This window comes from Diceros bicornis, chromosome 19, assembly GCF_020826845.1.
Source record: "Diceros bicornis minor isolate mBicDic1 chromosome 19, mDicBic1.mat.cur, whole genome shotgun sequence".
Taxonomy (NCBI): domain Eukaryota; kingdom Metazoa; phylum Chordata; class Mammalia; order Perissodactyla; family Rhinocerotidae; genus Diceros; species Diceros bicornis.
The window spans coordinates 160,067-183,384 of NC_080758.1; the positions used below are offsets into that span (position 1 = coordinate 160,067).

Sequence of the window (23,318 nt, forward strand, 5' to 3'; positions counted from 1 at the left end):
TCATGCAGGCCGCGGCACTGTCTCAGAGGTCTTGCAGGCGAGGGCCACATCCTTGGCAATGCTGCGCACGCGGTCAGACATCTGCATCTCCCGGCGCAGGGCAGAGGTGCAGCAGAACTTGCGGAAGCAGGCCTTGAAGTTCTCATCCAGGAAGGCATAGAGGATGGGGTTGAGGCAGCTGTTGACATAGCCGAGCGCGGTGCAGAAACGCAGGATAGCCACCGCGGTCTCACTGCCCGGCTGCACGCCCAGCCCTTGGACCAGCACAAAGACCTGGACAGGTGTCCAGCAGCCCACAAACACAGCCACCACCACCAGCACCAGCCGCGTGATGCGCCGCAGGTTCCGGTCCTTCTCGCGGGAGCCAGAGAGCAGGCGGACGCCGCGCAGCCGCCGGATCATGAGGCTATAGCAGATGGAGATGATGAGCACAGGGACAATGAAGGAGAAGAGGAAGATGCAGATGGCAAACACAGGGCCCCAGTAGTCCTGTGGGGTGGGGATCTCCACCAGACACTCAATCTCTGTGGGGAGAGAAGTGGGGTCAGGGCAGGTGGGCGAGAAGCACGGCGCTGGGGAGGAGAACCCACCCCACTGACCTTCATCCTCCACCTGTGCCGAGCCCATGATGGCAACAGGAACGCCGACAACGGAGGCCAGGGCCCAGATGGCCACGTTGACAGCCTGGGCCTTGTTGGATGTCCGGACATCGAGGGCACGGATGGGGTGGCAGATGGCCACGTAGCGGTCCACACTCATGGCAGTCAGCGTGAAGGTGCTAGTGAACATGTTGTAATAGTCGATGGCAATGACTGTCTTGCACAGGGCGTTCCCAAATGGCCAGAAGCCCAGGAGGACATCCGTGCCCTGGAAGGGCAGGGTGAGCAGCACCAGGGTGTCCGCCAGGGCCAGGTTAAAGATGTAGGTGTTGGTAGCTGTCTTCATCTTGGTGTGTCTGCAGTGAGCACAGGGGAAGGAAGGCTTCACTCAGGGGGGACCTGGCAGCAAAGGGCAAGGGGCCCTTCTCGTCGGCCACCATGAGGGGCACCCACTCTGAGACCCTTGCTAAAGCACAGGCTCCCAGGCTCAGCCTGAGGGCATGGAGCCTGGGGGCAAATGTTTTCACAAGCTCTTCAAGTACTTTGAGCACACACACACGAGTTCTGAACCCAGTGACTGGTCTGCTCTGGAAAAGTCAGGTGTGGGGCAGCAGAGCACATGCCTGACTCTGCATGGGAGCAAAGGAGTAGGAATCATAGAGAAGGAACCAGTCCTCCCCCCTTCAACTCTCCCCCAAGACCCTTCACGGACAGAAATGCTGGCCCTGCAGCTGCCAGAGGTTTCCAGGGCTCCAGAGTCTGCCAGAGCACATCGGAGGCCTTCAGTCCACACTGTGGTCTAGTGATCAAGACAGGAAACGGTGACAGGGATGGGAGGGGTGCTAATGGGGTCTGACTGTATCCAAGCACCTGGAACAGGGCTCGGAAAATTGTGGGTGCTTCATAAGTATTTGTTAATGAATTAACAGTGTGACAGTGGCGATGGTGGTGTGGTGGCAGTGGCAGCACAAGAGACAACAATTCCACGTCAAATAAGCCGCATGAAGGAACCTGGGGTTTAGTTCTGCCTCTTAAAGAGGGATCAAGAATAAGCATAAAGAAGCCTTAATCATGACCAAATAACAACAATGACAATGATGACGGCAGATGCCAGTACCAAGCTCCTCACATGGATTTTATCTCATTTAAGATTCCAAAAATGCCATTTTGATCCCCACTCTATGCAGGTGGACACGCAGGCTCAGAGGATCTGAGTGGCCTTCTCCAGGCCATGGAGCTGGTAAAAAGCAGAGAGGGTCAAGAGAGAAAGAAGCCCAGCAGCAGATGGGAGAAAAGATTTGCTAAAGGCAAATCTGATACAGGGCTGCTATCCAGAATACACCAAGAACTCTCAATACTCAACAAAAAGAAAAGAGACAACCCAGCTAAAAAATGGGCTAAAGACCTGAACAGACACCTCACCAAAGAAGATACACAGATGGCAAAGAAGCACACGGAAAGATGCTCAACAGCCTATGTCATCAGGGAAATGCAAATTAAAACAATGAGATACCACTACACATCTATTAGAATGGCCAAAATCTGGAACACTGACACCAAATGCTGGCGAGGATGTGGAGCAAGATGAACTCTGATTTGTTGCTGGTGGGAATGCAAAATGGGGCAGTCACTTTGGAAGACAGTTTGGTGGTTTCTTACAAATCTACACAGACTCTTACCATACGATCCAGCAATTGCACTCCTTGGTATTTACCCAGAGGAGGTGAAAACTTATGTCCACACAAAAACCTGCACATGGATATTTATAGCAGCTTTACTCACAATTGCCAAAACTTGGAAGCAACCAAAATGTCCTTCAGTGGGTAGATGGACAAATAAACTGTGGTCCATCCAGACAATGGAATATTATTCAGCGCTAAAAAGAATGAGCTGTCCAGCCATGAAAAGACATGGAGGAACCTTAAACGCACATCACTCAGTGAAAGAAGCCAGTCTGAAAAGGCTATGCACTGCATCATTCTAACTATACGCCACTCTGGAAAAGGCAAAACTATGGAGACAGTAAAAAGATGAGTGGTTGCCAGGGGTAGAGAGGTGGGGAGTGATGAATAGGCGGAGCACAGGGGATTTTTAGGGTAGTGAAACTACTCTGTGTGATACTATAGTGATGGACACATGTCCTCATACATTTGTGCAAACCCACACAATGTACAACACAAAGAATGACCCCTACTGTAAACTACAGACTCCGGGTGATAAGATGTGTTAATGTAGGTTCATCAATTATGACAAATGCACCATCTGGTGGGGGATATTGGTAATGGGGGAGGCTATGCATGTGTGGGGGCAGAGGGTATATGGGAAATCTCTGTACCTTCCTGTCAATTTTGCTGTGAACTTAAATAAAACTGCTCTAAAAAAACAGTCTTTAAAAAAGAGCAGGGTTTGGAACTGGGTGTTTCTGAATTCTGAGGGAGCCCACCCCAGTCCGCTGGCTCAGAGTGTACTGTGCTGCCTCTCGGGCCAGCGCAGTCACAACAGTTCCTGCACATCCCTCTCTCTGGGGGCTGCCTGTGGCAAGACAACCTTCCTTGTCTGCTGAAATCCAGGACGTGGCTCTGGGAGCTGGGATGCCCCAGCGAGGGAGACACAGAGGAGAAGCACTAACAACAAGAAGGACGGACGGACCATCCAGACTGCTGCACTTCTCACCCACAACACCTCCTCCAGCCACGAAGGGGCGTGTGAGTCCAGTCCCCTGAGGGTCAGCACTGGGGAGGGGGCAGCTGCTCCTCCCAGCCCCTTGCCTGAGCATGCACCCCACACACACCAACACACACACCATGCACACATACGGGTGCATGCTCACACATACATGTACAGCGTGCATGTGCACACTCACACTTACGTGTACACACATATGCGCGTGCACGCTCACATGCATGTACACACGTATGTGCACACTCACACATGCAGGTATGCACATGCACACGTGCACATCCCCACACTGCCCCCATGCTGTCCCCATACTCTCCACCCACACTGTCCCCACACTGTCCCCATGCCGTCCCCACACACTGTCCCCCACACTGTCCTCATGCTATCCTCCACACTGTCCTCACACTGTCCCTCTACACTGTCCCCACACTGTTCCCCACATTGTCCCTCTACACTGTCCCCACACTGTCCCTCTACACTGTCCCCACACTGTCCCCACTGTCCCTCCACACTGTCTCCACACTGTCCCTCTACACTGTCCCTCCACACTGTCCCCACACTGTCCCTCTACACTGTCCCTCCACACTGTCCCCACATTGTCCCTCTACACCTACCCTCCACACTGTCCCCACACTGTCCCCCCACACTGTCCCACACTGTCCCCACACTGTCCCCACACTGTCCCTACCACACTGCCCCCACACTGTCCCTCCACACTGTCCCCACACTGTCCCTGTACACTGTCCCTCCACACTGTCCCCACACAGTCCCCCCACACTGTCCCTCCACACTGTCCCCACACTGTCCCCACACTGTCACCCCACACTGTCCCCACACTGTCCCCACCACACTGTCCCCACACTGTCCCTCTACACTGTCTCTCCACACTGTCCCCACACTGTCCCTCTACACTGTCCCTCCACACTGTCCCCACACTGTCCCCACACTGCCCCCCCACACTGTCCCCCCACACTGTCACCACACTGTCCCCACACTGTCCCCACCACACTGTCCCCCCACACTGTCCCCACACTGTCCCCACACTGTCCCCACCACACTATCCCCACATTGTCCACCCACACTGTGCCCCAACACTGAACCTCCACACTGTCCCCACCACACTGTCCCCACATTGTCCACCCACACTGTGCCCCCACGCTGAACCTCCACACTGTCCCCACACTGTCCTCACTCTGTCCTCACACTCCCCCACGCTGTTCCCCTGTGACATCTCCTCGCCCCGCAGCCCACTCTGAGCACTGACAGACGCTGGCGTGGGCCCAGACACCAGCTGTGAACCCGGAGCCCTGGAGCCGGAGGGAAGGGGCTTCCGGCATCCGCCCAGCACCAGCCCTGGAATGGGCTGACGAGCTGCTTCTCGGGGCTGCTGTGGGACCCACGAGGTCCTCACACAGCGGCTTGGCTGGGAGCCGGGCCCATGGCTCAGACCAGGGAGTGTCATCTGTCAGGAGTAAGGGTAATGTTCCGTCTGGGACAGAGCTGCGCCCTCCTCCCCGCCAAGCCTGGGCAGGCAGGGCTGGTCCCCTCCTCCTCCTCTCCCTCTAGTCTGGTGCCCCCACCCCGAGGAGCTGAGTTTCCTGGGCCTCAGGACTGACCCTGCCCCATGTCAGGACGACCAGGAACTGCATGGGGGAACAGGAAATCCCCACCAGCCAGCCCAGCCAGAACAGCCCCTGCCGGTTTTCCCTCTGCAGCCTTGTGGGTCTCACCAGGCAGGGACCTCAGCGGGGCCCAGCCTACCTGAGGATGACATACATGACGAGGCAGTTCCCCAGCAGCCCCCCGACACACACGGCCAGGTAGAGCCCCATGATGGTGACCTTGAGCCCGAGGGGCAGGAAGGCGCCGTGGCTGGCGTTGAGCAGCAGGTGGGGGGGCAGCAGGCTGCGGTTGGGGCTCAGGAGGGACAGGTTGCCCTGCAGGTGGCTGCCATAGAGGACCTCCCAGAACGGGGCAGGGAAGAGGGACTCCATGCTGCTGCCCTGCGTGGGAAGCCACTCGGTACCTGGGAGGGCACAGGGACATATGACTGCAGACCCAACACCCACCCCACCACGGCCTCCGCGCACAGTGTGCGTGGTCCAGCAGGCACATGGATGCCCGTGGGCAGCCGCAGACACAGAGGGACACATGCACACACACACAGGGACACATGCACACACAGGGACACGCAAAGCACAGAGACACGCCTGTATATGCAGGGACACACAGGCACACACGGGCACACACACAGGAACACAGGCACACGCACACACACACAGCGACTCGTGGAGACATGCAGACATGTATGTACAGACAGGGACACACAAACACAGAGGCACGTACGTACACACAGGGACACAGTCTCATCTGCCTTGCAGACTCCCACATGGGATGTGTGGACGTAGTTACACACCAGGACACGTGTCCACCCACAGGGACTCAGGGACACGCAGCCACCCGTGTGCTCACAGGCGCAGGGGCACATGGGTGCACACACACACACAGATGCCCAAACATGCCCTCAGGCACACGCAGGCACAAAAGGGGCTAAGACGTGCCCAGAAACACCTGGGACAGAACACAGGGTGGCCGAGCGCACGGCCGCCTCCTGTCCCTCCGCAATCCTGCCGGAGAGCCGCAGGCTGTCTGCAGGTCACCCCCACACCCGACCCCCAGCAACTCAAGCCTTACCTCTGCAACCTCCCGGGAGCCAGACACTGGAGACCCTAACCCTTGGCTGGATGGCAGAGCAGGGCTGGGACCCCCTCCCCGCCTCAGCCCCCCGTCTGGATGGGGCGACGGTGGCAGCGGCGGTGGCAGCTGCTCCTTCTCAGTAGACTAGTAGACTAGACGCAGCAGCCTAGCGCAGAGCTGGGGGAGGGGAGGAGGCTGCAGCTCCAGAAGGGGAGGCGCCACACAGGCTGGAGGAGGGGGCCACAGGGAAGGGGGGTCACCAGGGCCCACGCTAGATGGAGACAGACGCAAGACCAGGGCACACACCTAGTGATGAATGACAGAGAGAGGCTTAGACTCACAGAGCCCGGACAGAGACTGGCTCAGACACAGTGACAGAGATGCACACAGGAACTCAGACACAAGAACAGGCACACACAAGGACACACAGGGACTCAGGGACAGGCACATGGGAACTCACACAAAGACACGGAAAGAAACAGAATACAACACCTGGGACAGAGTCTCGGGGAGACACACACAGGACACGCAGACATGGGGCCACAGCTCCCACACAGACACACGGCCTTGGACGAACTCAGACCAGCCTCGGTTGGCATCCTGTGTCCAGAACAGCGCCCCTCAGCCAGGCTCCTCAGCTGAGCCACAATGCGCCAGCAGGTGGGTGGACACGTGGCAGGGCCCCTGCATGGCCAGCTCTGAGCAGACCAAAGCCTTGTTGTAAACAAGAGGACGCCAGGACTCTGCTGTGCACCCTGCATGCCCACTGTGTGCCTCATATGCCTACTGTGCACCACGCCCATCATGAACATGATCACCCATCCCCACTGGATCTGGCCATTGCCATCAGCACCACTTTTGTGCAGACAAGAGCATTAAGCCTCAGAGGTGTGAAGCCACCTGTCAAAATGGCAGAGACAGGGCTCAAACTCAGGTTTGTCTGGCACCGAGACACACCAAGGGCGTCTCTGCCACAGCTGGGTCCCAGAGCAACATCTGAGCCTCATTCCTTCACAGCCTGGGCCCCCAGCACCCACGCAGCTGAACAGCTCCCATGGAGCTGCCTCCTTCCCAGCCTGAAGTCACAAACCATGTGGGTGACCCCTGAGCTGAGTCGCCAACTCCACCTAGTCCTGGGGTCATTCTTCCTGCACGGGCCCTACCCACACAGCCCAGACCCTTCTCAGAGCATCCGTCTCCAAGGATGGGGACCTGGTTGCTAGGCGACCTGGAGCAGCGTCGCTAGGATACCTGGTGAATCAGGAGGGGACAGGGCAGGCAGATGCCCCAGGACTCAGCATCCCAAGCTGTCCCCCAGGACTTATCTCTGCATCTTCGCTGCAGCCTACTCAGGGACGCGTGTGGAGACACAGGGCATGTCCCCAGAGACACTCAGGACACACAGACTCACATGCCCGCAAACAAACATAAAGATGCCCAAGCAGGCACACGGGTAGACACACAGACATGGGTGCACACGCAGAAATGCACAGACACTCACAGGGACGCACAAACACGTGTGCACACACACACACACAGGTGCACGTGAGGCACGTGAGTAGACACAAGAGAACAGGAAAACACACAGATCAAGGCCCCCAGACGCCCAGGGAACAGACGCGTGCACCATACTCTGCAGACAAAGCTCAAAGCACCTCCTGCTGACCTCAGGAGCCCAGCAGGGGCAGGAACCCAGGGAGGCTCGGCCTCCTGTAGCCTCCCCGAGCTGGGCTCCCCCAGGCCTGACCAGCCAACCTCAGTCCCTCCTGACCCAGTTGCCTGTGCCTCCACCTGCTCGCCAGCCGAGAGGGCTTTTTCATACTGGCCTTTAGTCGCCTCCCAGCCCAGCAGGCCTCAGCTGGGGAAAGGGATGGGCCATGAGGTGGCTTTGAGGCTGGACGTGAGTTACGGTCTGGACAGAGACCCTGTGAGAGTGCATCTGACAGAGCCGGCACAGGACAGCTGGAGGCCGATACCTGGCCCCTCACAGGCACAGTCTCAGCTGAAGGACAGGCTTAGTCACCTGGCTGATGGGTAGCCAGGCCAGGATGCTGACTACACTCCTTGGGGGTGGCAGCAGCCCAGCCCTGGACACTGGAGGGCACCCACAAAGGGGGCTGACGCCTCTTGACTCCTGAGCGGAAATGGTCTAGGCCTCTCTTGACCCCTGAGCAGCCAGAGTAAGACACAGAACATATGTGTCACACGTGGACACATGTGACAGCAGAGGACACGTGTTATATGAGCGAGTATTTAGGTCAAAGTAGGACAACTTCAAACACACGTCATATGTAGGCAAAACAGAACACGCAGGGACACAGGGACGGCCCGAGACACACAGCTTGCGAATGATAGCACAGAACACAAACTACGGTCGGAGCCCACCGGCGCCCTAATCGGAACTCAGATGCATCTGGGGCAGGACCCAGGTCCCAGCATGAGATTCACACCCACACCCTGCGGTAAACACACTCCACTCTCACCCCAACGACTCAGAGCCTCACAGGGCGGATGGCAGACTCCAGCGCCAGCTCTGCCGCCTGGGGCAGGCGTGCTGTCCGCTCCCCGCTCTGCACGCTTCACCACCCCTGGGCTGGGCACAGGAATCAAAGCATCGTCACTGGCAGCCTCACACAACAGCCGTCCCCTGGGGAGTTCAGTCACCAAGCCACACTCAACCACTTGTGCTGTCAAGAAACTGAAACTCAGAATTTTTAATAATTCTGAATTTCATCACAATAAATTATTTTGTTCTTATGATTTCAACTTCATAATATTTATATACAGCAACAAGAGAATTGAGTTGTAGATTTTCAATTTAATGTTAAATTTTGTAGCCATTTGATAAAGCTTATTAATTTTATTTTGAAGTTTATTTTCAGGCTTTGGCACCAATCAGCATGCTCTTATTTATTTTTTTTAATTTTTCTTTTTTTTGAGGAAGACTGGCCCTGAGCTAACATCTGTTGCCAATCTTCCTCTTTTTGTTTTTTTCTCCCCAAAGCCCCAGTACATAGTTGTGTATCATAGTCGTAGAGCTGTAGCTCTTCTATGTGGGACCCCTCCTCAACATGGTTTGATGAGAGGTGAGTAGGTCCGCACCGAGCATCCAAACCGGCAAACCCGGGGCCACCGAAGAGGAACGCGCGAACTTAACCGCTAGGCCACCGGGCCGGACCCCCAGTCAGCGTGCTTTTAGATCTCAGCACTTCCACTGGCCCTTGAAAAACACACGAATCCTGGACTCAGAAACAGATGGAGGACACCTGCCTGGTGGTGCCTCACAGTTGCTGGGCCTCAACAGACACACAGGGAACAGCTGCCCTCCCAGTGGAACCACAGGTGTGTGGAGAAGCAGGAAGAAGCCATGCTCAGGGATGTGGGCTGTGTGGGCACCAAGCCCTCCAGAAATTACGGAGGGAGGAAGTGTCAAAGTTTTTCAGTCCTACAAAAGCAGAGGGAAAGTCCCAAGTCCCTTCTTGCAAGAGAGTGTGCCCCCACTCCCTCTGTAACCCCACTTCACCACCAGAAGCCAGCAAGCCACCCCCCTCTTGTGTGACCCCTGGAGGCTGAGAGGAGCGCCCAGATCCCCGTCTCAGAGAACTCACCGTGTGGGAGCACAGAGTGGGGGCCAGTGGCGGCCCCAACCTGGGCCGCATTGTATCCAGGAGGCCTGTCTGGAGGAGGTGACCTACTAGGTCAGCCTTCCTAAGCCCTCACTGCTTCTTCTGGAGCCCAGAGAACTTCATCTTCAACAAGCCTCCAGGTTGGTGCTGAATCCCAAGGCCCAGGCCACACCCCAAAGGTGCACGCAGAGTGGGACAGGGCAGCTTCCAAGAAACAACTTGTATGAAGGCTTAGGGGCTGGAAGGATGGACAGTCATTCTGTGGAGCTCGGGGGTATGGTGCAGGCTTGGGTATGGGGGAGCACAGGCATAGTTTACCCTCTGACTAGGAGGCCAGAGCAAGCTTCCACAACAGTGGGAACAGTGAACAGCCTCCTGCAGAAAGGCCAAAACCTCGGCTAAGACCCCACCCCCAAAACCAGGATGGCCCCACCTCAAGGGCTCAGGTACTGAACTCCCAAAAGACACCATCTATGGGCCCCAGCGCCCACATCGGCCCCAGGGGCACATTCACGAGTAAAGGGGAGAGTTATGTGTGTGCCGTGGAAGGCACCCATACATTAACAAATTATGGATTTAGTGCACCAATTTTGGCCTAATGTAAACTGTGGAATGAACACACGAATTAATGAATTCTAGAATAAACTGTTGAGTTTATGAATAAATTATAGAACTAATAAATTAAAAAGTGAATTAGTTATAAAAGATTATGAAATTAATGAATACACAAATAGATTACAGAAATCTAGAACCCAGGACCCAGAGATTTAGGTTCAGCAAAACCTGGGTCTGGTCTGGTGGGGCCCCTGGGGCCTGAAACTTGCCTTGGAAGAGGTGAGGGTCCTGAGTTCTGCCCCACTTTCCCCTTTCTGTGAACCCCAGCACCTGTTGGGCCATGCAGAGGGGAAAGGCCCTCAGTCACAAGTCTCCTCATAGCTGCGCCCCTTGCCCCCAAAACTTGTCCCCAAAGACCTCTCCAGCCAGGAAGCTGGGCCCACAGCCCCCAGAAGAGTGTGGGGGCTCGGTGAAGTTCTCTGGGTGCCAGAAGAAGCACTGAGGGCTTAGGAAGGCTGACCTAGCAGGTCACCTCCTCCAGACAGTCCTGCTGGATACAATGCAACCCAGGTTGGGGCCGCCACTGGCCCCCACACTGCGCTACCACATGGTGAGTTCTTTTTGGGCTCCCCAAAAAGGAAAGAAAGCACCCAGGAAAATCTGGCGGTCACCTCCTCCAGGGTCCTCAACAGCCCAGAGGGGCTGGGGCAGGTGACCCTGGTGCCCTCCACCTGGACTGCTCTGCCCACGCCCCTCTGGAACGGCCGCCCCGCCCCATCAGTTGGGGAGGGGCAGGACTCCCAGTTGCCGGGCAACCGAGTCAACAAGCCCCAGAGAGTGGCCAGAGTTGGAGGCTCAGACCAAAAAGGCATGATGTACGGGGTGTGGGGCCCGGAAGGGGGTGGTGACAAGGGTCAGGCCCTGGATAACAGTAGCTAAGGATGGATTGGGGGGGAGGGGCGCTGTCGCCAGCAGAAACCTAGACTGTGGCTCTAGCCCCCCGGCCCACAGTGGGCCAGAACCTGGCCCAGGGTCTGGGGTCTGCGGTGCTGTGGGCTGGTTTGGGGGAAGGGAGGAGCCCTGAGGACGGAACCCCCCTGGGGTCGGTTCCCTTTTCCCCCTCATCGACCCTCTCCCCTCTATCACCTCCTCCCTGGGGTCTGCTCTCCCCTCCTCCATCTAGACCCAGCAGGGGACAGTCTAGGAAGATGGGGTCTCCCCTGCAGCAAGCCAGCTGTCCATTCAGCTCTGAGCCCCAGACACACGAGACCGCCCACAGCCACAGACTGACTCACACAAGAACATCCAGACACACACAGACAGACAAACCTACATGCATCCCCCAGAAGGACATGAGTTCAGGACACAATGAAGGCCCACCCCTCCATCTCCAGGCCCTAACACTAAAGCAGAGGGCCCTGAGGCCAATGTGGGGCAGACTAGACCAGACCAGTCCCTGGGGTTCCAGGGTGGGTGGGGTTTGCTGACTGACCGGTGACCCCACCCGTCGGGGACTGGAGCACAGTGAGGATCGCAGCCTCACGGGGAAGGGTCCCTCCCCAAGAGCAGTCTCACGTGGTCAGCCCAGAGGTCTCTGCATTTTCTCAGTGACAGAGAAACAGACCGTGGGCAGGAAGGGAATTTCTTGAAAAGCTGAGTGGGTCAGAAAGTCACAGCTTCCTGCAGGACCGAGAAGGGAGGCTGAGCTGATGGGGACTGTGCTTGGCTTGGCAAATGTGGCTGCGGGGAGTCCAGAGCGGCCGGAGCTGGGAGCGCACGGTGGGGCCAGGCCGGAGGGGCGGGCAGGTGCCCAACGGACACCGTTTGGGCACCAAAGGGAAGCCCTCTTCCCTCGGCAGGGGGCAGGGCCGAGGATGCAGCCCCCGCCGCCGGCGACGGAGGGGGAGCGCATAGTCCCGCGGGAGCGAGCGGGACAGGGCGCACAGGACGCAGGGTTCCGTCAGGAGCGCGCCAAAGGGGCGCCCGCGCCAGAGCCCCCCAAGCCCGGCTGGGCCCTAACGCTGGAGGGGCTGGCGGCCGCACCCCCCGCGCAGCGCCACCGCCAGCTGCTCTTCGGCGACGTGCTTGAGGACGTGGGCGCGGCGGCCTCCATCTTCCCGCGCGAGTCTGTGGAGCTGGGGTACCGGATGCCCGACCCGCGCGCGTGGACGCAGCCGCTAGAGCCGGCGGAGTGCCAGGAGCGGCTCCTCGGCGTCCTCAAGGCAGCCGAGGCCCGAGGCCGAGTCCGCGCCTTGCGACTGCGCTACACCCGCATGCGGGTGAGGCGAGCGGGCCGGAGGGAGGGGGCGGAAAGGCGAGAAGGTTGGGGGGCAGGCCAGGAGAGCAGAACGGCCCGGCCCCCGTGAGGCAAGGGGCGGGGTGCAGACGGATCAAACGCGGGGCGGAGGGGGGTACCAGTTGGGATGCCCTGCGGGAGGGGGCTGGGTGGAGGCGGACGGGGAGTGGGGCAACTGCCCGCCTGGGTGCTCTGCAAAACGTCACGGAGGCCCAGAAACAACCCCGACCCCGGGACCGCAGGCGGAGGAGATCTCGCTCCTCATTCTGCATCAGAAGTCCGCGCGCGCCGCCATCCGGCTGGAGCTGTTCCTGCCGCCGCTGAAGCCCACGCGGATCCGGGACCCCCTGGACCGTCAAGAGGTGCCTGCCAGCCCGGGAAGGGGCAGAGAGGGGGCCCCGCCCGCCTCCCCGCACACCTGGCCCCAGCCTTCTCCCCCGCAGCGGAGGCGCGTGGAGACCATCCTGGAGGAGAAAGTCGATGGCAGCATCTTCCCGCGTTGACGGTGACCCCACAGCGCGCGAACGTGCCCCACCCTCCCACATAAAGCTCTCGTTCTCCAGGCGCCCCCTGTTCTTTCCCCTCCCCCTCTCCAGGTTCGCCGGGAGGGAAGGAGGAGTATGGATGCTGCCTCTCCCCCATCCGATGCCACAGACATCAGGGTACACAGCATGGGGCTCCTCCAACAAAGCAGGAAGGTGCAGGTGGACAGGCGGGCATCAGATTAACAGAGGACAGAGACACTCCTAATCTCCCGAATCCTGGGATGCCCCCATCAGGCAACCTAGTGCCCTGGGATTCCACGAGGGCCCCCAGTCTGGGGGCACAGGAGGTAGAGCCTGGCTTGGCAACAGTCACAGCCCCAGAAGTAAGGGCAGGCTTGAGGAGAAAGTGGAGCCCAAGTGGGACGCCAGATTGCAGGTCATTTCATCAGGGGATCAGGGAAGAGGGTAATATTCTGGGCGGGGGGTGACTGCACAAGCCAAAGCTGGCCTTTGGGGCATCAGCCTTGCCCAGGAGGTCCTCCAGAGGACCAAGAGACTGGGGAAGGGAGACCCCTCAGGGAGGCCCCAGTGCCCCAGACAGAAAATCACTCTCTGGGTTTCCTTTCAATTCTGAATGGCTGCCTCTGCTCCCCTCCGCCCCCCTTACCGGCCCACCACACACACACACATATTCACACACAGGACAGGAAGGAAACCGGCCCTGTCCCATTCTAACAAACCCTTGCCCTGCACCCCCTCTGGGCTCTGAAAAGCCTCCCCAGTTTCTGGGCAGGTCTCCCCTTGGAGAATTGACTCTTCTCGTCAACACAGACTCTTCGCAGAGTCTGGGACTTCTCTAGGGCGCCTCTGCCTTTTCCTCGCTCCCAGCCCCTCCCAGCCCGTGGCTGCAGTGGTGGGGGCTGCAGGGACTCAGCCAAGCCCCGTCCCCTGCCAGGGGGCTCCTGCTGAGTCAGCCCGCAGAGAAGGGATCCAGGAGGGGTGCATTCTTTACTGGCAGAGGGCAGAGCTGGGGTCTGACAAGAAATCCTGCATCATGACAGATGGTGCCCTCCCTGACCTGGCTCAGGGCAGGACAGAGCTGCAGGGGGACCTGGGCTCTCTGTGCCCTCAGCAAGCCCTTTCCCCCTGCACCTGACCCTTTGCCCTTTCTGAGCTGTCACTGCCCTTGGCCCTGATCCAAGCCCAGAAGTACGTGTGGAGCTGGAGTCTGGCAGCTCCAGGAGGGAGGGGAGAGCTATGTATGGTTGGGGGGTGGGGTTACAGGCAGGGAGGGGGAGGAGGAACAGGGTGAGAAAAGGTGGCTTGGGCTGAAGACAGAGAGACAGGGAAGGGGAGGCAGTCTCCCTGTCCAGGAGTGGTGGCCACTGCACCCTGACACACAGGAGGACAGCCAGCCCTGGCCCCTGGCCAAGCCCCGGGCAGTCTGGACCCCAGCATTCTGCCTCTGGGGGATGTACCGAGTGCCTAGGATGATTTCATCTGTTTAGTAAAGCACACTTTATTTCATCACTTCTCTGAGCTTCCATTTCTTCATCTTTAAAATCAAAGTCTTGTGGGTCTCACTTGGCACTGTGCCCCACGCGGTGACCCCACACGGTCACTCTGCATCAGGCAAGCACCAGCTGACAGAGGGACGAGACAGATGCACAAGCCCTGAGGATAAGGCCAGCAAGAAGCTGGGCTCACAGGCTGCTCTGCACCAGACCTCGAACTGGTACATGGGTGCCCTTTGATCCTCATGCCAGGGAGGGGTCCCTAGGTCTGCAGAGGAGACCAGGGAAAGTGGCTGAGGACATTTCTGCGGGGTCTAGAGGAGGCTTCTGCTATGGGAGAGCAAAGCATGTGGGCCAAGGCCCAATGCATTGGGGTTGTGAGGGATCAGGTGGGTCCTCGGGACTGGGAGCTCATGCTCTGGCTAGAGGGTCCTGGGTTCAGATCCCATCTCCAGCATTATGTGCTGCGTCGCCTTGAAAGAGTTCCTGCCCAGCCCACCTAGGTTCCTCCTGTGGAATACAGGGATGCTCTGTGCAGAGACAGACTCCCCAGAGGAGGTACCAAAGACCCAGAAGGGCTGAGGCAAGAGGAATGGAGAGCAGGCTCAAGTGGCCAGAGGATATGGGGAGTCGCCAGAGAGGGGATGTTGTGTGGAGGGCTAGGAGGGAGGAGGGGGGAAGGGGGTTTAGGGTGGAGAGAGACGTGTGCTGACCCCCCCGCCACGGCAGCTGCCCCACACATTTCTCAGGAGGTGGGTGGAGCTGAGACACCCAGCGCTGTGGTGTGTGTCGAACTGGCTATGTGACCTTAACCAGGTCCTGGCCCATCTTTGTGGGACCTACCTCTCAGCACTGCTATCTAGGCTACATAAGAAGCCACCGCCTCCAGTCTGGACAGGCGTCCAGCCTCTGCCCTGTCTCTTCTCACCTCGCTGACCTTGCCCCTCTCCTCCAGCCTGCCCCCACCCCCAGGCCCTGCCCTGCTGTTGCGCTACCCATCCTTTGCTGAGCGAAGATGCGGCGCGATGATACCTCCCTCCTGCCCTGCGGCTGTCAGCAGCCCTCCTCACCCCTCAGCCCGCCTCTGTTTCTCCTCTGCTCCAGGGCAGGTCTGTCTTGCTCACTGCTGGGCCCCACTGCCTGGCACAGGGACACCCGGATACTTGCTGAATGAATGAAGGGCCTGTGCAGTCCCTTCTCCTTATGTGGTGAGGAGTTCTGACACACGTGCACACACCTGCAGTTGGAAGGCATCTTGTGACCAGGCTGAGCCCCTGCACCAGGGACAGGAGCTGCATTGACCTGGGACCAGGGGGACCCTGACATGCCGCAGGCCATTTCCAGAGCATGGTCAGCGCCTCTCCGACACCGGCCCAAAGCATACTGGGATAAGGAATTTAACTCACAGCTGTACCGGGTCATAAAATACGAGGAGAGTGGGCCAAAGAGAAGGGACAGGGCATTCGTGGCAAAGGGGAGGGTGTGGCTTCAAACTTGAGGACATCTTGGGGCAACTGGAGGAGTCGGAAGGGACTAGGCCAGGCCTCACGGACAGGGACATTCGATGAGTCCAGATGTAGGAACCCGGACCCCAGCATCCAACCGCGCCGCAGCACAGGAACCCCTTCCTCGGGAGGCCCCTACCGCACGATACTAGCGCTCTCAACCCATTTTACCCATGAGGGCACCTCGTCTCAGAAAGGCTAGGGCCGGGCCGAGGAACCATCCGAGTCCTTTCCGGCGGCCTCTTCTTATGGCGGGGCCAGCAGCACATCGGGACGCCGAAGTCTGGAGGGCTCTCGTGCCCCCGCCCTGGACTGGAGTCTCGTGGACGCCCACATGAATGGCAAAGCTGGCATGGCCTCGCTGAGCAGAGTGGGGGGCACGGCCACACCCCCATCTACTACAGTGCCAGCTCAGGCCGCCCCGGGGCCAGAGGCCCCATTATTAGCACCTCATCTCCACGGGCCACCCTGAGCGACCGGGGGGACCGAGGCCCTGCGCGGGACCGGGCGGGGCGGTGGGAGGGGGCGGTGGGGCGCGGAGCCGGCGAGCGCGGGGCGGGGCTGGGCGGGCCGGGCGCCTCCCCGCGCGAGGAAGTCCCGGCCCCGCGCTTTGGGGAAGTGCGGCCGAGGCGCCTGCGCACTGCACCCTGCGCCCGCTCCTCGACCATCCGGCCGGACCTCGGAGCGCGCGGGCCGGCGGCGGCGGCGGCGCGAGAGGCTCGGGAGCGCGGCCGGTGAGTGCGCGCGCGCGGCGCCGAGGACGGCGGCCCTGCCCCTCCCAGCCCGGGGCCCTGGGGCCATGCGGGCCCGGAGCCTCGGGAGCCGGCGCCGGGGTACGCACCCCGAGGGCTCCCGCCGCGGGGTCCACGTGGACCCTGGGCCGCGGCGGGACTGGAGCCCGCCCCCCGCGCGTGGGGGAGGGGGCGCTGCAACCGGGTTCCCCTTTTTCTGCAGCGCAAAGCCTGGGGAAGTGATTGCTCAAAGGGGGGGCCCGGAAGAACCCAGGTTTCCGCGTCTCCCGCCCCCCCTCCCCCTGGTGGGGAGGGGCCGAGGCAGGACACCCGGCCCGCCCCCGCCCCCACCCCATTGGATCTGGCAGCGGCTCAGCCCCGCGAGTCGCAGGGGAAGCGCTGCGCCCCCGACCCCAGCCGATCGAGGGCTCCCGGCGCCGGCCTGCCTCCAGAACGTCGCAGGAGTTCCTCCTGCCGTCTGACTTGAGTCGGTGCTGCTGCAGTGCACGCCCCTTCGGCAGCCAGGGTGGGGCCCAGAACGAACCTGGCCCCTTCCGCCCCCACCTGCCTTTGGGTCGCTGGTGAGTGGGAGCGCCACTGCGAGCTCCTTGAGGGAGGGGTGGAGGCGCCAGAGCCTAGAGGAAGAAGCCCCTGAAGGAGACAGGCTCCTCCAGGCCAGCAGAGAGAGGGAGAGAGAGAGAAGCGGGTCACCCCACCATTGCAGGGGTGGGCTGGGGTGAGGGTCACCAGGGCTAGGAAGACCTGGCCTGCCTTGGAGGGTCCAGGCTGGGGCTCTCCCACCAGCCAGCTGGGGAGGGTGGGCAGCATGTAGGAAGGGTACTGAGTAGGATCAGGAGGAAATGGAGCCCCCGGCCACCCCCTCCTAAGGGCGACAGCATTTTTTCTGGGATTGTCACATTTTCTTATTCTTTTTTTGGACTGGCGGGCTCGGGGACGTTCTTTTTCCTTCTGTGGAGCAGAGCAGCAGCCGCTCCCGAGGGAGCCTGTGTCCCTAGAGGCCAAACTTGCTGCCTGTCCTGCCTCTTCCACCCCAGACTTGGGGCCCAAAGCCTGAAGGGGCTGGGGAGGGGAAGGAGGCCCTCTGGGGTGCCAGGGTGAGGGGCAGGGACTTTGGGTCAGACTCTGTACTCCCCAGGAGAGAGCGGGTGCCCTGGGGGCACGGGTGGCCCCAGCCAGCTTGAGATGCAGGGACAGAAGGGACTGGCCCTTCCTCTGCCCCACACTCAGCCCCAGCACCTGGGCCCTGCACCCTCAGACCGGCCCCCTCCTCCAATTCAGGGCTGGGTTGGAGACTGCAGCCGACGGGGTATAGTCTCCAGGGGGCTGGGGGCCTGAGGCCCTGCCCCCACTCACAGTGGGTGGGGTGCAGAGGAGGAAGAGCAGATCTGCCTGGGGAAGTCACAGCGTCTGGGGCACAGCTACAGACCTCAGAGGCTGCCACACCCCTTCCTTTCCCTAGAAACTTGACCCCTGAGGGAAGGCGTGCTGTGGGGCTGCTGCTTCCCCATCTGCTCGATGGGAGCCGGTGGGACCCAGTTTGAGGTCCCCCGTGACCTCAGGGGAAGCCAGGCAGGTGGTGAGGGCCAAGGCCTGAGGTGACCCTGCACTTTGCCCCCAGATTTGGGTCAGGGCAGGGGCCTCTGGTGCCCAGGCCCTGGAGGCAGGGTGCCCTAAGTGTGCATAACTCGGGCGCTGTCTCCTCTGAATGCCCTCATGCTCGTCCTGGCGCCGCACCTGGCCAGAGCCCCAAGTGAGCTGGCATCCCTGCTCCAGGGGCCGCCTGGCCCTGCGGTGGCTGCAGGGCCTGCCATAGCGCATCCGCCTCCACCTTCCTGCCCTTGGAGACCACGAGAGGCCAACTTGGACCAAACAGGGATTAACAGGCCACGAGCTGAGAAATGGGGGGCAGCAAGGAGGATAATGAAATGAGAAAATAAAGTAAAAGCAATTCGTGAGCCTCCTGGCCGGTGAGATATGGCGGGGGCTCAGCAAGGTCCGCGTGCCCGACGTGCAGGGGGCACCCCGGGCCCTGTGGGCCTCACCTGGGCCCAGGTGGGCGCCGACAGGGGCGGTGGTGGGGAGGCTTCAAAACCGCCTCCAGGGCGCCGACTGGCCGCCCGCCTGCCCGCCCGCGCGGACTCCGGGACCTGCGGGGGGCGCGCGGCGGCTGCTCGGCTCGGGCGTCAGCGACCCCACGCGCTTCCACCGCGGAGGGTGCCGCGCGGCCTCGGAGAAGGACGCACTCCTCGCGCCCCGCGCAGGGCCCCCCAGCTCCTACCCAGGAGCCGGACGCCCGCGCCCGCCGCCGCCCCCGCTTCCCCCGACAGGCGCGCCCGCCCTGCTGCGAGGCCTCCGCGCGCGCGCCGCGGTTTCCGCAACTTGGGGGAAGGGAGGGGAGGACGGGAGACTTTGCCAGCTGGGGGTAGGGGTAGGGGCTGCCAGGGGCAGCGTCCAGGACCGAGGAGCCATCTGTCCCGGGAGGCTCATGGCCCTCCTCCCCCATGCGCTGCCCCACTTCCCGCACCCTCAGGAGGTCATGCCAAAGTCCCGTTCAAATCCTCCGTGCTGCAGGCCCAGTCCGCTGCCCCTGGCCGGGGCCCAGGGAACAGGTCGGAATCCTCTGGGGCCCATAGGCCAGTCTGGACTCCTGGTGGAGAGCATCCTACCCATGTCTCCCAAACAGAAAACCTTCAGGACACTCAGGATGGAGGGAGCTGGGGCGGGGAGTGGGGGGGGTCCTGAATGTCTAACCACCACCCCTACATACCAACTTGATAGCCCCAGATTTGGGGGGCCCTCAGACCCTTGGGAGGGGCCAGGAGCCGGAAACCAAGAAAGAGGAACCCAGGCTTCCGGCTTCCCAGGGACGAGCAGATGGGGGTGTCCCAGAACCTCCTGTGGGGGATCTTATCTGGGGTCCCTCCTCACTGAGCTTCACCCATTCACAGCCATGGTGCAGGGTGGGGTGGGGTGGGAGGCAGGGGAGCAGGCCCCACCGGGGCTCCGGGAAGGAGGGAGAGGCTCTCGGGACCCCTCCCAAGAGGCAGGCAGGGGCTGGGTCCCAGGTCTCAGCGAGAACCTCACCTTCTCTCCTCAGACTCCCAGGCTGTGGTGAGGGTCCCGGAGCCAGCACCACAGAGCCCGGGTGACCTGGTCCACCCACCCATGCCCACCCCGCATGAGGCTGAGAAGCAGGTGCGCCTCCTCCACCCTTGCCTCTGCCCTCTGGGGAACTGGGGGGCCACAGGGCGTTAGGAGACCCCTGAACATCTGGGAGGCCGGAAGGGTCATGCCCCTGGGAGTGTGGCCACGAGCAGGCAGGCAGTGGGAGAGAGGTGTGTGTGCCCGTGGGTTCTGGCCTGGAGCCTGAGGCAGGCCCCATCTTCCCCCAGCTCACAGGGCCAGAGGAGGCAGACCAGCCCCCCTCAATGTCCAGTCATGATGCGGCCCCCCCGGCTGCCGCCAGCCGCAGCCCCTGCTGCCTGTGCTGGTGCTGCTGCTGCAGCTGCTCCTGGTACGTGAGGCCTGGGGGTGCAGGGTGCGCGGGCGGGCGGGGCGGGCCAGCAGACCTGGGACCGGGGTCCTGCTCCCCAGACTCAGCTGGCTTCTGAGGTGGCACCTGCAGGCAGGACACCCCTGCCACTCTCAGCGCTTGTCCAGGGGGGCTGTTGGGCCCTGGTGACCAGTGGCCAGTGCACAGGTCCCTCTGTGTGTGTCTTTTGTGCCTGGTGTGCCCAAGAGTGTGTCCGTGTGCAGACACCTGGCCACTCCTGTGTGTGTGTGCATGCACACTCGTTGTCCGTTTACTCAGCACATGCTTACTGACACCACTGTGAGCCGGCCCAGGCTGGCCCTGGGGACCTACAGTGCAGCAAGACAGAAGCGGATCCTACAGACTGTCAGTGACGGGGCCTTGAGCAGAGACCGGGCCCTGGGACGATGGGGACCGCCTTCCAGAGCAGTGTGCCGGAGGGCGGGCGTGGGCCTCCAGGTGGTACCAGTTTTCCAGGCGTGCAGGGAAGCTGTTGGAGTTTTCGTGCCTTGCAGAGACCTGGTCCTATTCAGGCTCTGGCCCTTGGCTATGGGGTGGACAGCACTGTGGGGACCCAAAGTGGGGTCAGCTGACCAGCGAGTAGCTGAGGCCTGAGCCCAGGCCCGAGACGGCAGTGGGGCCCTGGGGGTCGAGGTGGCAGGCCAGGGATAGCCAGGACTTCGAGTTTGGCTGTAGGGGCCAAGGAATGGGTTGGAGTCTGGCAGGCGGGGGTAGGGTGGGAACTCAGTTCCATCTGGGCCTTTGGATTTGAGGTGTCTGTTGGGGTATCTCCTGGTGGCCCTGGCGAGGGCCAGCTGCAGGTATGGATTTGGGAGCCAGCACTGAAGCAGTGCTAGGAGCCAAGGGAGGGAAGAGGTCCCCTAGGGAGAGTCAGGGATCAGACATGCGGCCCGGGGCTTTCCCACTGCATCCCTCAGGGCCTCTGGGAGAAGGGGACGGGGGCCTGTCAAGTCCCAAAGGCAACAAGACAGTAGAGGTCCCCGGGTCACGTGCTCCTGAAGCGGCCTCGGCCCAGGGGCAGTGGACAGCAGGCACAGACACTCCCAGGAGCTGCCTGCCTGCGGCGGGTTCACACGTGTCTGAGAGCCCCTAGGCCTCCTGTTGACACCCGTCAGTGTTCACCGGGTGCGCACACCTGCCTGTCTGCGTGGCCGAGAAGCACAGTGCCCTCTTCCTCTCTGCCGTCAGGAATGAGGAGCGGCGGCGAGCGTGGCGTGCCTCCCGGGAGAGCAAGCTGCGGCCCCTCCCCAGCTGTGAGGCGTGGTGAGTTTGGGCCATGTGCGTGCACGTGCGTGTGCTGGGGGGTCTGGGCGGAGGGGACTCGAGCCTGACCTGGCCTGGCGGCGAATGCCCACAGCGCCACGCCAAGCCCCGAGGAGGTGCGGAGCTGGGCGCAGTCCTTCGACAAGCTGATGCACAGCGCGGCAGGCCGCAGTGTGTTTCGGGAGTTCTTGCGCACAGAGTACAGTGAGGAGAACATGCTCTTCTGGCTGGCCTGTGAGGAGCTCAAGGCTGAGGCCAACCAGCACGTGGTGGACGAGAAGGCGCGGCTCATCTACGAGGACTACGTGTCCATCCTGTCCCCCAAGGAGGTGCGCCACATGGGATGGCAGGGACTGCGGGAGGGGTGGGGGGCGCCTCCCGGACCCTGACCATGGTGCCCTGCCCCACAGGTGAGCCTGGACTCCCGGGTACGGGAGGGCATCAACAAGAAGATGCAGGAGCCATCTGCACACACATTCGACGACGCGCAGCTGCAGATTTACACACTCATGCACCGGGACTCCTACCCCCGCTTCCTCAGCTCCCCCACCTACCGCACCCTGCTGCTCCGGGGGGGCTCCCAGTCCTCCAACGAGGCCTAGGCCGCACTGAGGCAGCACAGACACACGACCCCTCCCGTGGGCAGAGACTCAGATTGCCTTCGCAAGTGTGTGTGTCCACAAGTGGGGGGCACACGCACAGGGCCGGCACCCCTGGGGCAGTCCCAGGCAGGACCTTCAGGTGCAGGCTGAGCCAGAAGCCCCATCCTGCCCAGGGGACCTAGTGCCCCAAGGTCTTGCTGAGAGGCAGGGGTGAGAGCCCCTCCTACCCCAGTCCCCCGCCGGCCAGCCCTGTGCTCTGCACAGCGAGAAGAACCCTCCCAGGGGCGTCTGGGGCCCAGCAGCCTCCCCTGGGCCTCCTCCCTGGCAGCCGTGCTGGAGAATGGAGCCTCTGCACCATCTACTCCGTGGTGGGAGGAGGCCTCCCTGCTTGAGCCGTCCACACCCGGAACCAGGCCCAGAACCTCAAAACCAGGCTCAAGGCAACAGGACCCGGCTTCTCTCTTACACATGCATTAACTTTAAACCTGGAAACATGTCCTCACTGAGTGTTTTATCAAAAAAAAGTTTTCATATTTATCTCCAGTTCTCCTCCCCCCAAAACAGGATGTCTTATTATTGAAGACGTTTTTAAAGCAGAAGTCTCTCCTCTTCCCACGTTTGGAGGGAGATGATGAGAGAGAGGACTTGGCCCAGGCCCAGGGCAGGGGAGCGGCCAGCTCTGTGAGGGAACCTCGCCCTCTGTGTGCTCTGACCACCTCCACCCCTCCTCAGAGCAGCGGCCCCAGTGGGCAGCTGTGCTCAGCCTGCCCGGGTGAGGGCGCCGTGACCTGGGCAGTGTGGCCCCACAGCACCTCACCAAAGCCCATGATGCAGTGAGAAGCACCACCTGGGCCCTGGGTGGTAGGGGTCCCTGGCATGTATTGAGGGTCGTCCCCAGAGGCTGGCCGGCTGGGGCAGGACACTGATGGAGCTGACCTCCCTGAGGACTCCTGGGTGCCAGGCAGTGTCACCACCATCTTGCAGGCCCCACAAGGCACGTGCTTGCCACTCAGTTCCCTCAAAGGTGAAGCGATTCCAAGCTGCACCTGGCCCAGGGCCCTGAGGCTCTGGTCCAGGGTCCACGAGCAGAGGCAGGGTGAGGACGAGCCGTCCGGAAGGGTCATGGACAGGCATGTAAGCCCTGGGCCCTCAGCTGCGGGGCCCGGGGAGGGTCCCCTGTGTGCCCAAGGCT

General features: G+C 61.1%; 3 protein-coding genes across 7 annotated transcripts; 2 read left to right on the top strand and 1 right to left on the bottom strand.

Annotated features, from left to right (window-relative positions):
- On the bottom strand, positions 1 to 5,272 carry OPRL1 (opioid related nociceptin receptor 1). 3 transcript variants are annotated; one of them, XM_058562088.1, is made up of 3 exons: positions 5,055 to 5,272; positions 600 to 955; positions 1 to 524 (listed from the first exon to the last, which is right to left on the bottom strand). In XM_058562088.1, exons 1-3 carry the CDS (start codon positions 5,270 to 5,272, stop codon positions 1 to 3), a joined length of 1,098 nt encoding a protein of 365 aa, XP_058418071.1. The 3 variants fall into 3 exon arrangements, with proteins under 3 accessions (XP_058418071.1, XP_058418070.1, XP_058418073.1); XM_058562087.1 differs by having other exon boundaries at positions 5,040 to 5,272; XM_058562090.1 differs by having other exon boundaries at positions 5,009 to 5,148.
- Positions 5,273 to 12,030: 6,758 nt separating this feature from the next.
- LKAAEAR1 (LKAAEAR motif containing 1) lies at positions 12,031 to 12,955 on the top strand. The gene is made up of 3 exons (XM_058563399.1): positions 12,031 to 12,435; positions 12,695 to 12,814; positions 12,896 to 12,955. The coding sequence occupies exons 1-3, from the start codon at positions 12,031 to 12,033 to the stop codon at positions 12,953 to 12,955; spliced, it is 585 nt and encodes a 194-aa protein (XP_058419382.1).
- Positions 12,956 to 16,646: 3,691 nt separating this feature from the next.
- RGS19 (regulator of G protein signaling 19) lies at positions 16,647 to 22,672 on the top strand. Of its 3 annotated transcripts, none has more exons than XM_058562225.1 (6): positions 16,647 to 16,690; positions 19,806 to 19,903; positions 20,101 to 20,222; positions 21,450 to 21,524; positions 21,619 to 21,853; positions 21,935 to 22,672. In XM_058562225.1, the coding sequence occupies exons 2-6, from the start codon at positions 19,874 to 19,876 to the stop codon at positions 22,124 to 22,126; spliced, it is 654 nt and encodes a 217-aa protein (XP_058418208.1). In that variant the 5' UTR covers positions 16,647 to 16,690; positions 19,806 to 19,873; the 3' UTR covers positions 22,127 to 22,672. The 3 variants fall into 3 exon arrangements, with proteins under 3 accessions (XP_058418208.1, XP_058418207.1, XP_058418209.1); XM_058562224.1 differs by lacking the exon at positions 16,647 to 16,690 and adding an exon at positions 16,832 to 17,268; XM_058562226.1 differs by lacking the exons at positions 16,647 to 16,690; positions 19,806 to 19,903 and adding an exon at positions 16,833 to 17,268.
- Positions 22,673 to 23,318: the final 646 nt, after the last annotated feature.

Bases quoted from the DNA above. Each gene is read 5' to 3' on its own strand.
- LKAAEAR1 (XM_058563399.1), top strand. From the start codon at position 12,031: ATGCAGCCCCCGCCGCCGGCGACGGAGGGGGAGCGCATAGTCCCGCGG. The intron at 12,436-12,694 runs GTGAGGCGAGCG...CCGGGACCGCAG, and splicing joins TGCGCTACACCCGCATGCGG to GCGGAGGAGATCTCGCTCCT. The intron at 12,815-12,895 runs GTGCCTGCCAGC...TCTCCCCCGCAG, and splicing joins ACCCCCTGGACCGTCAAGAG to CGGAGGCGCGTGGAGACCAT.
- RGS19 (XM_058562225.1), top strand. From the start codon at position 19,874: ATGCCCACCCCGCATGAGGCTGAGAAGCAG. The intron at 19,904-20,100 runs GTGCGCCTCCTC...ATCTTCCCCCAG, and splicing joins CGCATGAGGCTGAGAAGCAG to CTCACAGGGCCAGAGGAGGC. The intron at 20,223-21,449 runs GTACGTGAGGCC...CTCTGCCGTCAG, and splicing joins TGCTGCTGCAGCTGCTCCTG to GAATGAGGAGCGGCGGCGAG.
- OPRL1 (XM_058562087.1), bottom strand. From the start codon at position 5,272: ATGGAGTCCCTCTTCCCTGCCCCGTTCTGGGAGGTCCTCTATGGCAGC. The intron at 956-5,039 runs GTAGGCTGGGCC...TGCTCACTGCAG, and splicing joins GTCATGTATGTCATCCTCAG to ACACACCAAGATGAAGACAG. The intron at 525-599 runs GTCAGTGGGGTG...CTCTCCCCACAG, and splicing joins GGCACAGGTGGAGGATGAAG to AGATTGAGTGTCTGGTGGAG.